Genomic DNA, 18,146 nt, shown 5'->3' on the forward strand with positions numbered 1-18,146 from the left:
CTCTTGCCCTGTCCTTGGTTAGTACTGCAATAAGCACAAAACTGATATTCAGCTGAAGACCTGAAGGGGACCCTCTGCAGATTTTGAAAGCCTCTCTGGCCAGCTTTTTCCTCTCTAGTACTCCTCAGAAATAAGGAATATAGTTATAATAATTGTTTTAATGTCCTTGTTGACTAATTTTATCATCTGCATCATCTGGCATCTTTTCCAGTTACTGTCATTTCCCTCGTTTTAAGTCATATTTTCTGCTTCTTTGCATGCCTGCCAACATTTGATTGATTTACCCTGTTAGGTATTGTATATTCTTCTATTTCTTTAAATCGTCTGGCACTTTATTCTTGGGTGCAGTTAAGTTACTTGGCAATAGTTTGATCCTTCAGACCTGTTTTTAAGTTTCATTTGGTAGGACCAGAGCAGCCTTTATTCTAGGGCTCGTGTTACCTCACTCCTGAAACAACACCTTTCTGAGTACTACAGCCAACATCCAGTAGAGCTCAAGTTTTTCCCTGTGGCTGGTGAGAACATGAACTATTCCTGGCCCTGTGTGAACTTCCAGGGGTTGTTCTGCCTCCTTCTTTCTGATGATTCTTTCCCTGTCCTTAGTTATTATCATAATAAGCATGAAATTGATATTCAGCTGAAGACCTGAAAGGAACCCTCTGGAGATCTCGAAAGCCTCTCTGGCCAGCTCTTTGCTCGCCAGTACTGTCCCCTGCAAATCCTAGCTGCCTTAGCCTCCCCAAACTCACAACTCTGTCCCCTCAGTTCAGGAAGAACCTGGTGTCCACTTGGGTCACTTCTTCCTGTGTTACAACCTGGAAACTGGCTCTAGGCAGTAAACTGGTCGATCAAAGGACTCATTTTCTATCTCTTCTCTTGGGAATCACTGTCCTTTGTGGCCTGTGTCTGTTTTATATATTCTGTAGGGTTTCTTAAATTTAAGGTGCCTGAGTGGATTCTGCCCCTGTATTTGTTTTCAAGTTAATGTTATAAATAATCAAAAGGAAAAATAGCCTGTAACTTGCAATGCTTAAAATCTAGCAAAGACCTCTCCTAACAGTGGAAATTTTCCAATAGAATGAGAACCCCATTTTCTAAACAATAATGCTGAACAGAATAAATTCACTTTTGGGACTTTCCTGATGATCCAGAGTTTAGACTCTGTGCTTTCCCTGCAAGGGACCAGGTTTGATCACTGGTCAGGGAATGAAGATCCGACATGCCATGTGCCACAGCTTAAAAAAAAAAAAAAAAAAAAAAAAAGAATATATTCACTTTGACCACCAGGCCAAAAAAACTTTTTAAAGAAGATTTCTTAAATTTGGGTTTACTATAAACAAACTCTACCCATTTACCACCATGAGTGGAAATTACATCACATGCCGGCCTCACCCTCTATAATTCCCTCCACATGGCAGCTCTGTGAGACGCTGCAGGAGGAACACCGCAGCCTTAATCTTTCCCATTTGCACAGATGATGCTTCTAGCTTCCTAACAACACAATATGATGTCTCAGAGGCTAAAACGTCTGTAAGGAGCCTCGCCAAACAGAAGCCTTTACACATCAAAGTGTTCTAACAAGAAGCAACTGCTTTCCAAGGAGCACTCTGCTACACAGAAAAGAGTCCTAAGTTATTTCTGCAAGTGACAGAAGTCCCATAATTTGGCATTTCATAATTCTCTTGTGCCAAGGTACAAATGAACTTTCCAAGGAAATCTTCCCTTTAACAGAGACAAACAACAGCAAACATTTGAGATAATGTAAGTAGGTAGATTCAAAGATAAGATCTGAAAAAGCTGATTTCCTTCCACAATCAGTTTCAAATGTCCCACTTGGTCATTACCTACATGCACATCAACTTAATCACTGATGTAAGCCGCGTCCTCAAATTATTCTATAGAAGGTGAATGGCAACAGTCAATGTCAAGAAAGTGATAAAAGCCCCAAAACATTTAGCAGTTTTCTTGACTTCCTCTACAATTTTCACTTGTCCAATGATTTACTATTTCTACTCACAAATGTTTGTTTTCTAGATATGGCATAGAGAGTGCATTGGGTGCAGGGGAAATGTCTTGTCTTATAAGTAAGGCCAGATTGAGAACCAACAAGGAAGTACCCAAAGTTGTCTTCAGGGTTTCTGAGCTTCACATGACCTTCAAATTTCTTCATTCCCCCACTCCCCTCCTTTAAGACCTAACTTCTTCCCCTCACCCTGTCCCTGTACCCTGATCCAATTATCTCCCAGACAATACTTCCTGCTCAATACCAGAGTTACACAAAGTATGACCTGTTACCAGTACACAAAGAGAGAAGTAAAAATTGAGGGTAAGCATTTGGAAACTCTTACAGCAACTGATAGAGTAAGTTTAAATCAACTGAATATAACAATAAAATACTAGGGCTTAGTACTTTTCAAATTTTTTTTTTTATTTTATGAAAGTAACTATCCATAGAGATTCCCTAGTACTCAGCTGCAGGGAATCTGTCTGCAATGCAGGAGACTCCAGTTCGATTCCTAGGTCAGGAAGATCCCCTGGAGAAGGGATAGGCTACTCCCTCCAGTATTCATGGGTGTCCCTGGTGGCTCAGAGGGTAAAGAATCCGCTTGCAATGCAGGAGACCTGGGTTCTAACCCTGGGTTGGGAAGATACGCTGGAGGAGGGTGTGGCGACCCATTCCAGTATTCTTTCCTGGAGAATCCCCATGAACAGAGAGCCTGGCGAGCTACAGTCCATAGGGTCGCAGAGTCAGATACAACTGAGCAACTAAGCATGGCACAACTATCCATATAGAAGGATTCTTGTATCATAAGAATCAATACTGTCAAAATGACCCAAGGTAATCCCTATCAAATTACCAATGACATCTTCACAGAACTGGAACAAACAAATTCCAAAATTTATACAGAAACACAAAACACCCTGAATAACCAAAGAAATCCTGAGAAAGCCAACAAAGCTAGAGGAATCAGACTCCCTGACCTCAAACTACACTACAAAGCCACAGCAATCAAATAATATAGTACTTGAATGGGAGAAAATAATAGCAAATGAAGCAACTGACAAACAACCAATCTCAAAAATATACAAGCAACTTCTGCAGCTCAATTCCAGAAAAATAAACGACCCAATCAAAAAATGGGCCAAAGAACTAAATAGACATTTCTCCAAAGAAGACATACGGATGGATAACAAACACATGAAAAGATGCTCAACATCACTCATTATTAGAGAAATGCAAATCAAAACCACAATGAGGTACCACTTCACACCAGTCAGAATGGCTGCGATCCAAAAATCTGCAAGCAATAAATGCTGGAGAGGATGTGGAGAAAAGGGAACCCTCCTACACTGTTGGTGGGAATGCAAACTAGTACAGCCACTATGGAGAACAGTGTGGAGATTCCTTAAAAAATTGCAAATAGAACTACCTTATGACCCAGCAATCCCGCTGCTGGGCATACACACCGAGGAAACCAGAAGTGAAAGAGACACATGTACCCCAATGTTCATCGCAGCACCGTTTATAATAGCCAGGACATGGAAACAACCTAGATGTCCATCAGCAGATGAATGGATAAGAAAGCTGTGGTACATATACACAATGGAGTATTACTCAGCCGTAAAAAAGAATTCATTTGAATCAGTTCTGATGAGATGGATGAAACTGGAGCCGATTATACAGAGTGAAGTAAGCCAGAAAGAAAAACACCAATACAGTATACTAACACATATATATGGAATTTAGGAAGATGGCAATGACAACCCTGTATGCAAGACAGGGAAAGAGACACAGATGTGTATAACGGACTTTTGGACTCAGAGGGAGAGGGAGAGGGTGGGATGATTTGGGAGAATGACATTCTAACATGTATACTATCATGTAAGAATTGAATCGCCAGTCTATGCCTGACGCAGGATACAGCATGCTTGGGGCTGGTGCATGGGGATGACCCAGAGAGATGTTATGGGGAGGGAGGTGGGAGGGGGGTTCATGTTTGGGAACGTATGTAAGAATTAAAGATATTGAAATTTAAAAAATTAAAAAAAATTAAAAATAAAAAAAAAATAGTATAGTACTGACACAAAACAGAAATGTAGACCAACGAAACAAGATAGAAAGCCCAGAAATAAACTCAGGGACTTATGGTCAACTAATCCATGACAAAGGAGGCAAGAAAATACAATGGAGAAAAGACAGTATCTTCAATAGTGGTGCTGGAAAACTGGACAGCTACATGTAAGAAAGTGAAATTAGGACACTTTCTAACACCATACACAAAAATAAATTTGAAATGGATCAAAGATCTATATGTAAGGCTGGACACTGTAAAACTCTTGGAGAAAAATATAAGCAGAATACATGCGTTCATGCTAAGTCATGTCCAACTCTTTGTAACTGGACTGCAGCCCACCAGGCTCCTCTGTTCATGGGACTCTCCAGGCAAGAATACTGAAGGGGACTGGCATGCCTTTCTCCAGGGGATCTTCCTGACACAGGGATCAAACCTACATCTCTTCTGTCTCCTGAATTGCAGGTGGGTTCTTTACCACTAGCACCACCTGGGAAGCCCTAAGCAGAACATTCTCTGACATAAATCCCAGCAATATCTTTTTTGATTCGCCTCCTAGAGTAATGAAAATAAAAGCAAAAACAAATTTGTTTACTTAAATTTAATTTGGGCCAAATTAAACCTAAAAGCTTCTGCACATCAAAGAAAACCATAAACAAAAAGACAACCCACAGAATGGAAGAAAATATTTGCAAATGAAGCAACCAACAAGGGATTAATCTCCAAGATATACAAGCAGTTCATGAAGCTCAATATCAAAGAAAAACAAACAGCTCAACTGAAAAATGAACAGAAGATATAAACAGACATTTCTCCAGAGAAGACATACAGATGGCCAGAAAGCACATGAAAAGATGTTCAACACCACTAATTATCAGAGAAATCCAAATCAAAACTACAATGAAGTATCACCTCACACTAGTCAGAAAGGCCATCATCAAAAAGTCTACAAATACATGCTGGAGAGAGTGTGGAGACAAGGAAACTCCCCTACACTGTTGCTGCAAATATAAATCGTTATAGCATCTGTATGGGAGAACAGTACAGAGGTTCATTAAAAAATAAAAATAGAACTACCATATGATCCTGTAATTCCACTCCTGGGCACATATCTGGAGAAAACCATAATTCAAACAAACACATGCAACCCCAATGTTCACTGCAGCACTATTTACAATAGCTAAGACATGGAAACAGCCTAGATGTCCATCTACAGATGAATGGATAAAGAAGTAGTGGTGCACATATACAACAGAATATTACTCAGCCACTAAAAAGAACGAAATAACACCGTTTACAACAACATGGATGGACCTAGAGATTATCATACTAAGTCAGTTCAGTTGCTCAGTCGTGTTTGACTCTTTGCGACTCCGTGAATTGCAGCACGCCAGGCCTCCCTGTCCATCACCATCTCCCGGAGTTCACTCAAACTCATGTCCATCGAGTCAGCGATGCCATCCAGCCATCTCATCCTCTCATCCAGAGAAAGACAAATATTAAATTGCTTATATGTGAAATCTTAAAAAATGATACAAATGAACTTATTAATTCAAAACAGAAATAGAGTCATAGATGTAGAAAACAAACTTACATTATGGGGGGAGGGGGATAAATTGCGAGATTGGAATTGACATACACACTTAATGTGATCATCTCTCAATTACACAAATTCAAATCATTTATGTTGTACGTGTTAAATAATACCACGTTATGTCAGTTGTGTGGGGACTTAGTCACTAAGTTCTGTCTGACTCTTTGTGACCCCATGGACTGCAGCCCACCAGGCTCCTCTGTTCATGGAATTTCCAAGGCAAGAATACTGAAGCATCTTTACTTAAAAAAAAAAAAATAAATTGGAGTTGCCATTTCCTACTCCAGGGGATCTTCTTGACCCATGTATCAAACCTGAGTCTCCTGCATCTCCTGCGTTGTCAGGCAGATTCTTTGCCACTGAGTCACCTGGGAAGCCCAATATGTCAGTTACACCACAATAAAATAAATGATGTCAAAAACACACAAAACGATGCAAGGTAAACATTTTAAAGTTCATTTTTTCCTTTTCCGGTGGAGTGGCTTGAGCCACTTTTTAAACTACCACCAGTAATTCACCTAATGAATAATTTATATTCAAATTACCAAAAGTTAAGTACAATTTAAATCCCTATAAATGAAACAGAGAAGTCAGAAAGAAAGCCATTTTCCCCTTTTTAAATAAAATACCATGACGACTCTAGAAACAGCATCTCTCCCCCATAAAACATGGCCCAGCTGTGTGGTTACTTACTGGAGTTGAGGAGGATCATGGCCTTGACACAGAGATATTCTTTGTGTTGGAGTTTTAACTCACGAAACCTTGAAGTCGTTGCCAGGAGCATGTCAAAGATTTCTAGAATTCCTTCAACACATTTCCCTTCATCCCTACAAAAGTCCATTTGGAAATGTAAGAAACATATAGCTTCGGGTAACCATCAAAAGTAAGGAGTATTTTCTTTTTAATCTCAAATTTCATCTAATATACCCTTTAAAAAGGTAGTAATGAGAGCACACCCAGAAATATGAAATTACCAGAATAATTTTTATATAAGGAAAACAGGGCATTTCCTATAAGTCCCTGAACCAAATATCTGAATAAATACTATTTAGGCAACAGTGTGCACTGGAAGTACATTTTCCTTCTACCTGTTCACCAAATGTTTTCTTAAAGGAAAACCATTTCTGTTTATTTTCAATCTAAACTATTTCAGCCAACCCTCAAAATGTGACATATTTTACTAAAAAGAGACAGTTCATGTTCTCATCAAAAGACTCTCAAGTATTAATGAGAAAAGACTGAACATAACAGAAGCAAATATTCCAAAAAGAAATAACACTTTATATCTAGAGCTTAACTCTCACATCCTGGTGGTCAGTTAGAAACTGGTGGGGCAATGAACAGACATTTAAATGTAGTTTGAATAAAAGCTACTATGACATACAAAGAAATCAAAATTATAGAAGATAGATCAGAATCAGGAAAGAAAGGTAGAAATGGAGACATAGTAATTTTGGCTTGTCAAAGATTATTTTTAAGCAAAAGCTTTAGACAAACATTGGACCATATAATCAAAATTCTTTTGAGCACTCCTTATGGAAATGAACTGTATAAGCATACTTTTGAAGTAAATTACTTGAACTGCATCAAGAAAATACCAGCTTCAATTCACCCCAGCCAGACACATATTATTCCACCTCACTGCTCCGCCCCAAAAAAGGTGCATTATCATCAGTCATAGAACTATGATAAGCCCTTGACAAGCAAGCAGTTAGATGATTTTGTCATGAAAGTTTCATTTGCTTCTAAAAGCCTGCAGTACACAGCAAAGGGCAGCTGTGGTAAAAGTGAAATCATGAAAGTTTCATTTTCAGTCTCTGGAGCAGCCCCTGAAGGGGACCTGAGATCTTCAAAGAACTGGCTAGTCCCTCATCCTTCCTCCAATCCCAACCCAGGACATTTCCAGAGACGGTGGTGTTTGGAGAAAGGGCCTCTGTAGAGTTCAGTGAACTGACACCAGTGGGTGCCAAATTGGTAAAGTCTTTCCCATTTGGTGCTATGATGGCCACTCACCAGCATCCTGCACATTCCTGCAAACTCACTATACAAAGTTACAAGTACGCAAACTGCACACTTTAGCAAACAAGCATGGTATCTTCAGCAACCAGTCTAGAATTTCTGAAAGTGTACAGTTTAAATGATAAAATATCATGCCCCTTAGGAGTCACTTCTAAGGGAAAGGCCACTTTGGAGAGGCCTTTCACTTGGAGAGGCACAGAGCCAAAGGTGCCAAAGCCTATAGGAAACCCCAGCCCTCCCCTGCTCTGGCCTTTCCCAGGCAGCTTGCTGCAACTGTCCAGTAAGGATACGCATGCCCTGAACACAGCAGAGGCACAAGGAATGCTTACTCACTGAATGCCCCTCGAGCCAATCACCAAATCACTCTTCCCAGGATAACGAGTTATTGGAAACTGTAACTGATGGGTTTAAGGACATTTGATACTGAGAAAAGTTAGTTTTAAAATATCTCTGGGGCCAAAAACAAAAAGTCCAACAAGTCCTGCACTGACAGGTAAGTAGTTTGGCTCTTTACTCTTTTGTGAAACTCAGAGAAGTCATAGGCACACATGTGCACACACGCACACGTCCACTTCCCCAAGTAGCATAAGAGGATTCCTTAGAAATTAATCCTATTTTGCAGAAGCTGTCACCTGAGCCCAAGAACACATCCCTAAATACTGAAGTTAGCACTGTTTCCTTATTAAAATACATAGTATTTTAAGTGTAAATTCACATTTCAAAAATGGAGGGAGAACTTATATCACATGGTATTTTAAGCCCTGATGAATGCTGCTACTCACAAAAATCAGAACATATGTACCTCATGGGAAAAGAGAATTCCTAAAGCCACTGTAAAGAACTAGGTCTGATTGCTTTCTCCAGCAAGTGTGATAGCCAACCATCTCATTTGGGGTTGAGGGCGGGCAAGGTTAGAATATTTTTATTTACTTCACAGGCTGTAGAAATCAAACAAATTTTTAGAAAAGAAATATGAGAAACATAGAGACAATAAGGTAAAATACTTTATAAAGTGACAGTCTCTCAGTCGTGCCCAACTCTTTGTGACCCCATGGACTATACTGTCCATGGAATTCTCCAAGCCAGAATACTAGAGTGGGTAGCCTTTCCTTTCTCCAGGGGATCTTCCTAACCCAGGGATCGAATCCAGGTCTCCTGCATTGTAGGCAGATTCTTTACCAACTGAGCTATCAGGGAAGCCTTTACTTTATAAAGGACACCCTAATTAAAGTTCTACTTTAAGATGAATTATACAGAATAGTGAGGCAGGACTTTAAAATATCAACAAGACCTATTTCATTTATCCTGTAAGTAACTATGGATTGACACTGATTTATGAGTAAGATATTAAGACAGGTTTAAAAGATTTTAATTCAACCAATTGGGTATATGAGTTGTCAATCTAGTAGGTATATGAGTTGGATATTAAAATATCAAAACAATATATCAAACAAAACTACTCATGGAAATTTACTTTTACACCCCATTAATCCACAGTGACAGTGAAAAAGTGAAAGTCACTTACTCGTGTCAGACTCTTTGCAACCCCACGGACTATATAGTCCATGGAATTCTCCAGGCCAGAATACTGGAGTGGGTAGCTGTTCCTTTCTCCAGGGGATCTTCCCAACCCAGGGATCAAACCCAGCTGAGCCACCAGGGAAGAACAAGAATAGTAGCGTGGGTAGCCTATCCCTTCCTCCAGGGGATCTTCCTGACCCAGGAATTGAATCAGGGTCTCCTGCACTGCACGTAGATTTCTTACCAGCTGAGGTACCAGGGAAGCCCATTTACCCATAAACCAGTGCTAAATAAAAATAAAAGTAGTAGTTTCAAGCAGACTATTATTTGGTAACAAAAGAAAAATATTCCGTTTGATACCAAGGACATCTTGAAAGAGATGTCCTTTGGGGCTTGCTGCTTTATACTGATGGTACACGTGTGGCTAATGGACCACAACTTGTCTTCCTGTGTCAGAGGCAGTGGGGTTGGGAGACACATGGGAAGGACTTTAATATTCAACTAAGGTGGAATGATCTGAGTACAAAGGGGAAATAAAAATTTAGAAGTGGAAAATTCTGTGGGTCTCTTAAAGAAAATTCAATTAAAAAATACCTAACATGAATGAAAACTCAGCACATTTATATTTGTTAGTCCACAGAACCCCATAAACATCTACTTCCTCTGACTTCATAATAACATTTGACAGTTTTCTACTGATGTTAAGGACACATAATGTCTTAGCATATACAATTTCTCAAATAAGTAGAAGTTCAAATTCTCTGGTAGATCTTCACGTGAATTGGGATTCTAGTGATTACCTAAATAGCTACCTTGTTAGAAATAAGCTGAGATACCTGGATTTTTCTCTCATCCTCAGTAGGTTCAAGTTTTTTCACTGCAGAAGCCTCAACAAGAATAAAGGGAAACAGAAATTATAGTCTTAGTCTCCACAAATAAATAGGCTAATTTAGTTGTATTCACTGCTTAAATGGTCATACTACCACATAGAGGAACTCTTGACAGGACAATCCACCAAAAGACAGTTACTTTCAAGTAGTGTGAAAAAGTTTTATTCACATGGCAGAAAAGATTCCCATTAGAACTCCTTTATGGTAAATAATTTGACTTTTGGAATTGTCAAAAATTTTTAAACATGCTGGAATAAGCAACTCCTCCAGATATATACCCATTACACTAAAATATATTTATGCTGTATGTATAATAGATGTACTAAGAATCTGAGACTTGAAATTCTAGACTTTTACAGAGTGCTCAAAACAAGAAGGGACTGCAACCAAAATTAACAACTAGTAGACACTCAAAGAAAAATGCCTGTTCAATGTGAATGCATTTACAATTCCCAAGAACTCCTCTTCTACACTCAAATACACACAATTTCTATCAATTCTTCTCTTCTAATGTGAGTCTAATTAAAATAAATATATAAGAAAAATTACTTCTTTTTCTATTACTCAACCAACAGGTAGGCCTAAAATTTATCTGGGGTTTGTGTCAATTTACAGTAACCTATTTACATATAGGAGTTGAACCCATACAAAGAGGCGAGTTTGTTGTATTAAAAGCCAGGAATGAAACAGTCACTGAAAATGAACTCTAAATGTGGCAACACTTTAGAAATCAGCGCAAAAAAGCAAACCCATTCCCAAAGTCTGCAAATGTATTAGTTCACCAAAGGATAGAACTTCTTCCTAGCACTAACTTCTAGGGAATTATGTGTGTATATTTGTGTGTGTGTGTGCGTGTGTGTGTGCGTGTGCACCTTTATCTAAATTCCAAGTGGAACACGTTGAACGCAGGAATGAATGTCAGCGATGCTGCGACTGGGTGCTTGGCCTTTCAGCCCGCCTTGCAACATGGTACCGTGAAATGCCAGCTGGAGGAAGAAGTTTTCTGAAATGGCCAGAGAGTAAAATAGACTTGTTCTAAGATAAAAGAATAAAGCAGAAAGTTACTTTGCCTTTGGCCTCCTCCTCTTTTCTCATCCAGTTCTCTATCCTGCTGAGAGGCATGTACTGTTGTTGGTAAGAGGGTGAACTTCACAGCCAGTCCCCGTGTCCAGCTCCATCACCATAACTGCAGGCAATTTACCTAACGTCCCACTTCCATATCTGAAGGAAAGGGATAATAATGGTGCTCACTCAAAAAGGGCTACTGTGAAGATGTAATGACCTAAGACATTAGTGCTTAAGATGGTGCCTGCCACATATAGGCCAATAAGTTAGCTATTTTGATTGCTACTGAAGGGTCTGGGCTTCCAGAACCTCCCTCTGGGCTTGCTCCTGCTAGAGCCATAGTCCATGCTCCAGCTCCTCCCAAAGGCCCTGCTCTCCACCAAAACACCTCCGTCACTTAGAACAGCACTCTTTGTCAATGCCATCATCCCCGACAACAGGAGGAGTAGGTGCTAACACCCTGGCTATTACTTTTCATCTGAGTAAGGTATGCATGGGGAGCTTCTGAAGATCTAAAGAGGTAGTGCCAAGAGCTGGGGGCAGATCCCCCTATTCACAGCAGTAGCCATCCTTTCCCTACAGGCTTAGGGTCCAATGTGACTGAACACTCAACACTAGCACTTTTTCAATACAAGGAAGACAAAAATCAATTTCCATGGAGATTCTCAAACTGTTCAAATACAACACCAAGAACGTGTTCTACTTTTCCTACCAAAAAGCTTCAGTGTTGCTGTACATTCCAGCTTTCCCTCCATGTACAGTTCACTAAGTCAATTAAGAAGTGGTTTCTTTTCCACACCATCTTCAAAAGAAAACTAAATGCAAGAAATTATAGCATTAACACTATCATTCCCCAGTTTCCATCAACTTTCATCTGGTTTTAATAACCATTTCTTCCATTGCTTTGCCCAAAATGCTATATAATATGTGTAGTTAGAGTGAGTTAAAGCATGTAAAAATAAACTTGGTAGATTCATAAGAATTTTACCACTGGTCCAGATAGCTGGAGATGTAAATGGCCCCTACTAGTGGAAAGAACAGCAGGACAGCTTAAAAGTTAAAACCTAAAAATGGATTTTTTGTAATGCAGGAAGACCTCAGGTGAGCTTCACACTGAGTACCCACACCCCCTCAGGACACAGGCCCTTGTGTGGTCGGGCCAGTGAGCGCTGCTGCGTCACAGGAAACAATGAGTCACAGGACACTGAAGCGTTGCACTCACACTCTCCTTCTCAGGTTCTTGACCCAGTGAAGGAGCTCACGACCTTCTCCTCCTCCTACCTGCCCTTTCAGGAGTGAGGTTTTCATTGCAGAACTCAGGACTCTGTTCCCACTTCACTTGGCACTTCACTCAAGTTGGAGAAGAAATACAAGGAATTTGAGTCTCACCTGTCCAGAACGAGGTCTGGAGCAAAGATGAGCTTGCCGGGGTGGTCGATGGAGCGCCACATCAGCCCCACCATGAGCACCTCCAACCAGCAGCTCTCCAAGAGCCGCACTTGGTCGTACAGGCTGAGCTCCACGAAGCCTGGGGAAAGCAAGAGGCTGTAAGCATACCCGCCCTCCTCCTCAGCTCCCTGATTCCATTAAAAAAAAAAAAAAAGAGCAAGTTTTGAAAAGCTAAGAAAACACAAATCACCCAGAGTGCAGGGGAAATCAATATTTTAAAGATGTGGTTAATAGCTGATGAGAAGAAAATACTGAATTCAGAGTGAGTAACTCACAATTTCTAGTCTCAAACACCTTCTAGAGAGAAATGTACATCATTCAGAATTTCCAAAGGACTATTAGCTAGGTTTATACAGTTCCCAGACAGATGCTAGGGAAGAAGACAAAGCTGGCACTGACCTTTGTTAGTTATATCCCAGTAATCCCTCTGCACTACCGAGAAAGATAGAGTTCAGACGCCAGCCAGAGGGGCTGCCTGTCTGGCCCAGCCCATGATGGGGGCAGGAGGAGTAAGGGGACAGGATAGTGGGGGTGATGGGTGGGGGGCTTGCAGAGAAAACAGGACCAGCTCTTGGAGAAAGTCAAAGTTCCAGCTGAAAGAGTTCCTCCAATTGCTTACCATTTCCCATCTAGTATTAGAATCATTCTTCTGAGTGGGTGTACTTGTTTCTGGGCTATTCTATGCTGAAGAACACACATAACAACAGAAACAGGTCCCTAAGGGAAAACTTCAGAAGCAGAGATCACTGGGGCTTCCTCCATAAGTCATGATAAGAGGAGGAAGCCGTATAATATAAATATAGTCAACAAACAAATGACCTTGGAGTGCAATGGACTTTGCTTAGAACCCCTGCTCGGCCTCATCCCAGCTAGTTATTTAATCTTCTTTTAAGTTTTTGTTTTTCTTACAGGAAAAAATGGGGGCAACAATGCCTACCTCTGAGAATTTCCCAGAGGTGAGATCTCTCATCATCCTCATTTTACAGATGAAGACACTATGGCACAGAGAACATATGTGGTTCAACTCTTTGAACAATTATAACAGAAATCTGAACAAAGGAGAACTGAATGGAAGGATGGATAAATCCTTTCCAAAGCCACATCCTACATACTCAGTTCACATTCCTGGTATGTGTACACATTCCAACCTCACCCACAGTTACAGACAATAAGCCTGCCCAAGGAAGATCAAGCTTTTCATACTTATAGATCTTCAACAAAGCCAAGACTAGCTGATAGACTAAGTTTTTTGTTTTTTGGGTTTTTTTTTTTTTTTTTTGGTCTACACAATGACTATGCTAGCTGAGAAAGTGGGGGGAAAAAATCCCACAACTTCAGACTATGCCTAAGCTTTCAGAAAAATTTCCCAAACACCAGACTTGAAGAGGGACTGATGCAGCTTAAGAGATCTGTTTTGCTTTGGCACAAAGAAGCTACACAGCTCTCAGAAGTAATTAATCACCACTCTCCAGGTGGGGTCTTGAAAACTAGGCTTGGCATACACATAGATCAAAAGCTAGAGGAAACTGCACCAGTATTGTCTCCTATGGGAAAGAGCTCAGGAAAAAAAAAAAAAAAACACAACACATCATTCTGGCAAAGGAGAAGATGCTAAACCATCAAAACTGAAGTAGAAAAACCTGAAAATTCTCAGAAAGCTCAGAAGCCAACAAATGACCCCTGTGAATCCTATTCTCTGAGACCCTTAACCCAGGTGCTCTTCCCCCAGATCCCTCAATCTTCAAAATCTGCCTAATGTAGTTACTGCCCTCTGGGCCACGGGAATCATCCTTAGTGACTTAGCCTGGAGACCTCATTTCTTAGACAAATGGAAAGATGTACATGGAGAAGCCCTTCCAGAGGAAGCATGGGTTGCTATCAATCTATGTTAGAATCCTTGATTCATTCTTTCATGGAAATACCAATTCAAATGATAACTAGATGGTGACCATGCACTACCTTGGGTGTATATGTTACAAACTGGTCTGGGAAAATGAACAGATTATAGAATAGAAAATGCATGTTCTAAATGACAATTCAGGAATAACCAAACCCATTTTTATCAAGTTAAAAAGCATTCCAGGTTTATTGATGATTCATGTTACTTTTATAGCTGATTTACTCTATTTATCCATTTTATTCATTTATGTATGTATTACTGATTTTTCTCTTTATTGGAACAAAATTTTACAATTCCTATTTAGCATCGGAGAAACCTTTCACTTTCATACTGTGAAAGGTCATACTGTGCCCCACCTCACCCTCACCTGACCACACCTCTCCTCCCAAGGGGATGAGTTCACAGCCAGGAGATGGGTTAAGGTGGAGCCCAGATTTCTTTCTTTTAGACCATGCTCCAGGTCTCAGGACCTTAAAATTCCCTGCCTAAGTGGCCCCACGCCCACATCCAGAGCATGGGTGGGTCTCTTCCCTGGGTCTATCTTCCCAGAACATATCTAGGCTTGAGATATAGCCAAACCAGCTAATGTCTGTAGGAGATATGAACAGGTAGGATTTGGTGTGTGCAAGGCAGTGTGGGATCAGTGGAGCGGGGAACAGGGGTGGACAGGAAGAGAAGGGGCCCACCATATACAACTCCTTCTGGTACAGAACTCAGAGGAATTCAAGAATTCTAAATTGAAACCTGGCCACCTGTGTTGAAGGCACAAGTGTCAAGATAAGAAAAGGGACGTATTCCATTTAAAGCTTATAAATCAAGCTGTCAAACCACTAAATACTCAAGACACAGCTTGCAGACCTCCATTCTGTATTCGTGCCCCATAAAGGTTAGGAGCAGGTCTTTCTACAAATAAATTTAAAGCTAAGCTCAGAAGGCCCTACCCGGAATCTTCTTGGCCCAGCTGATCATGTGTACCAGTTCCTTGTCGGCCAGCTTGGTCAAGGACATCATCATGGAGGCCTCAGTGAAGGGCGCGCTGGGGCGGCTCATGAGCACGTGGGGCGGCTCGGCCTCCAGGAGAGTAAGCACCAGCTGCTCTGGGCTCAGGGCACTCAGCAGCAGCTCCTTCACTCGGGTCATGGGTGCACCGTTCCTCTTGGTTTTGCTCAGGCAGTGCAGCTGCTCATCAGAATTTCTCTGCCTTCGCACTATGCGGTACCCACACCTTTCTCTCCGGGAGCCTAAAAGAGAGCAGATAACACAGTGTTTTCCCCGTCTCTTCCCCAACGCAGCATCAGGTTCCTCCAGTCACCAGGATGAAAACAGAAATCATTGTAAGACCTGTGTCTATTCATAGAATATGGCTTAGTACAGGAGTCTGACTTTTATTTCTGGAGCCTGTGAGGCATGTATTAAGATATTACATTTGTGACTGTATTAGCAAAATCAATAATGACTTTTGAGAGACAACAGCCCAAATGATCTTTAGGTTTCCTTTTCAAGACCATCTATTCCATTTCTAAATCTAAATCCATCTTTCTTTTAAAGAGTACTAACAGAGTTCAGTTTCCAAACCATGAAATTAGGAATTTTCTTCAAGCAGAAGATAGGGAAAAGTAGGAACTGACTAGAAATAATACATTTTTATAATACATCCTTAAGCTTTTTTGCATGTGTGTATGTGTGTCTGTGTATTTTTTTACATACTTACACAAATAAGTTTATTTCAAATAATAAGTTAACTGAAAAAATTTGAGATTAGATATATTTTTTTAATCTAGACATAATGCTCAAAATTCCCCAAGCTAGGCTTCAACAGTATGTGAACTGAGAACTTCCAGATGTTCCAGATGGATTTAGGAAAGGCAGAAGAACCAGAGATCAAATTGCCAACATTCGTTGTATCATAGAAAAATCAAGAGAATTCCAGAAAAACATCTACTTCTGCTTCATTGACTACGCTAAAGACTTTGACTGTGTGGATCACAACAAACTGTGGAAAATTCTTCAAGAGATGGGAATACCAGACCACCTTACCTGTCTCCTGAGAAATCTGTATGCAGGTCAAGAAGCAATAGTTAGAACTGGACATGGAACAACAGACTGGTTGCAAATTGGGAAAGGAGTACATTAAGGCTGTATATTGTCAACCTGCTTATTTAAATTATATGCAGAGTACATCATGAGAAACACTGGGCTGGAAGAAGCACAAGCTGAAATCAAGATTGCAGGGAGAAATATCAATAACCTCAGATATGCAGACGACACCACCCTTATTGCCGAAAGCAAAGAGGAACTAAAGAGCCTCTTGATGAAGTGAAAGAGGAGAGTGAAAAAGTTGTCTTAAAACTCAATATTCAAAAAACTAAGATCATGGCATCTGGCCTCATCACTTCATGGCAAATAGATGAGGAAACAATGGAAACAGTGAGAGACCTTATTTTCTTGGGCTCCAAAATCACTGCAGATGGTGACTGCAGCCATGAAATCAGAAGACACTTACTCCTTGGAAGAAAAGTTATGACCAACCTAGATAGTATATTCAAAAGCAGAGACATTACTTTGCCGACAAAGGTCCCTCTAGTCAAAGCTATGGTTTTTCCAGTAGTCATGTATGGATTTAAGAGTTGGACCATAAAGAAACCTGAGTGCTGTAGAATTGATGCTTTTCAATTGTGGTGTTGGAAAAGACTCTTGAGAGTCCCTTGGACTGCAAGGAGATGAAATCAATCAATCCTAAAGGAAATCAGTCCTGAATATTCATTGGGAGGACTGATGCTGAAGCTCCAATACTTTGGCCACCTGAGGCCAAGAGCCAACTCATTAGAAACATCCTGATGCTGGGAAAGATTGAAGGCAGGAGAGGGGATGAGATGGCGAGATGGCATCAGTGACTCAATGGACATGAGTTTTAGCAAGCTCTGAGACTTGGTGAAGAACAGGGAAGCCTGGCATGCTGTAGTCCATGGGGTCACAAAGAGTCAGACATGACTGAGCAACTGAACAACAACATAGGCTAGTTATTAAGGGATACATCTAACACAGAGAAAAACTGAAAGTAAAAGAGCAGAAAAAGATTTGGCAAAAGTTAACCAAATAAATTGGAGTTACTGTCAATATCAGACAAACTTTAAGACAAAAATCATTATTAAGGTCTCATAAGTAGATTATAAATGAAAGATAAATAATTCTAAACTCATACATATCAAAACAATTTTTAAAAATTATTACATACTAGGTCAACTTTCAATGGCACCCCACTCCAGTACTCTTGCCTGGAAAATCCCATGGATGGAGGAGCCTGGTAGACTGCAGTCCTAAGAGTCAGACACAAATGAGCGACTTCACTTTCTCTTTTCATCTTCATGCACTGGAGAAGGAAATGGCAACCCACTCCAGTATTCTTCCCTGGAGAATCCCAGGGACGGGGGAGCCTGGTGGGCTGCTGTTTATGGGGTTGCACAGAGTCGGACACGACTGAAGCGACTTAGCAGCAGCAGCAGCAGGTCAACTTTAATTAAAACTGCTATTATATAGATCATATTCTCCTACCACAATAAAATAAAAAAAGTCAGTAACAAAAATATAATTCCCAAAGCCCTATATATATATAGGCAAAATATTTCTAAATATCC

At 40.4% G+C, this 18,146-nt stretch overlaps 1 protein-coding gene across 1 annotated transcript in view; it reads right to left on the minus strand.

Annotated features, from left to right (window-relative positions):
* ESR2 (estrogen receptor 2) overlaps nucleotides 1-18,146 on the minus strand; it is a 61,377-nt gene that overhangs the window by 16,778 nt on the left and 26,453 nt on the right. Inside the window, exons 5-7 of the mRNA XM_069596779.1 lie at nucleotides 15,453-15,752; nucleotides 12,552-12,690; nucleotides 6,361-6,494 (exon numbers count right to left, since the gene is read on the minus strand). Coding sequence (XP_069452880.1) covers nucleotides 6,361-6,494; nucleotides 12,552-12,690; nucleotides 15,453-15,752 — 573 coding nt within the window. The remainder of the gene's footprint in view (nucleotides 1-6,360; nucleotides 6,495-12,551; nucleotides 12,691-15,452; nucleotides 15,753-18,146) is intronic.

Source organism: Ovis canadensis, chromosome 7 (genome assembly GCF_042477335.2).
Source record: "Ovis canadensis isolate MfBH-ARS-UI-01 breed Bighorn chromosome 7, ARS-UI_OviCan_v2, whole genome shotgun sequence".
Lineage (NCBI taxonomy): Eukaryota > Metazoa > Chordata > Mammalia > Artiodactyla > Bovidae > Ovis > Ovis canadensis.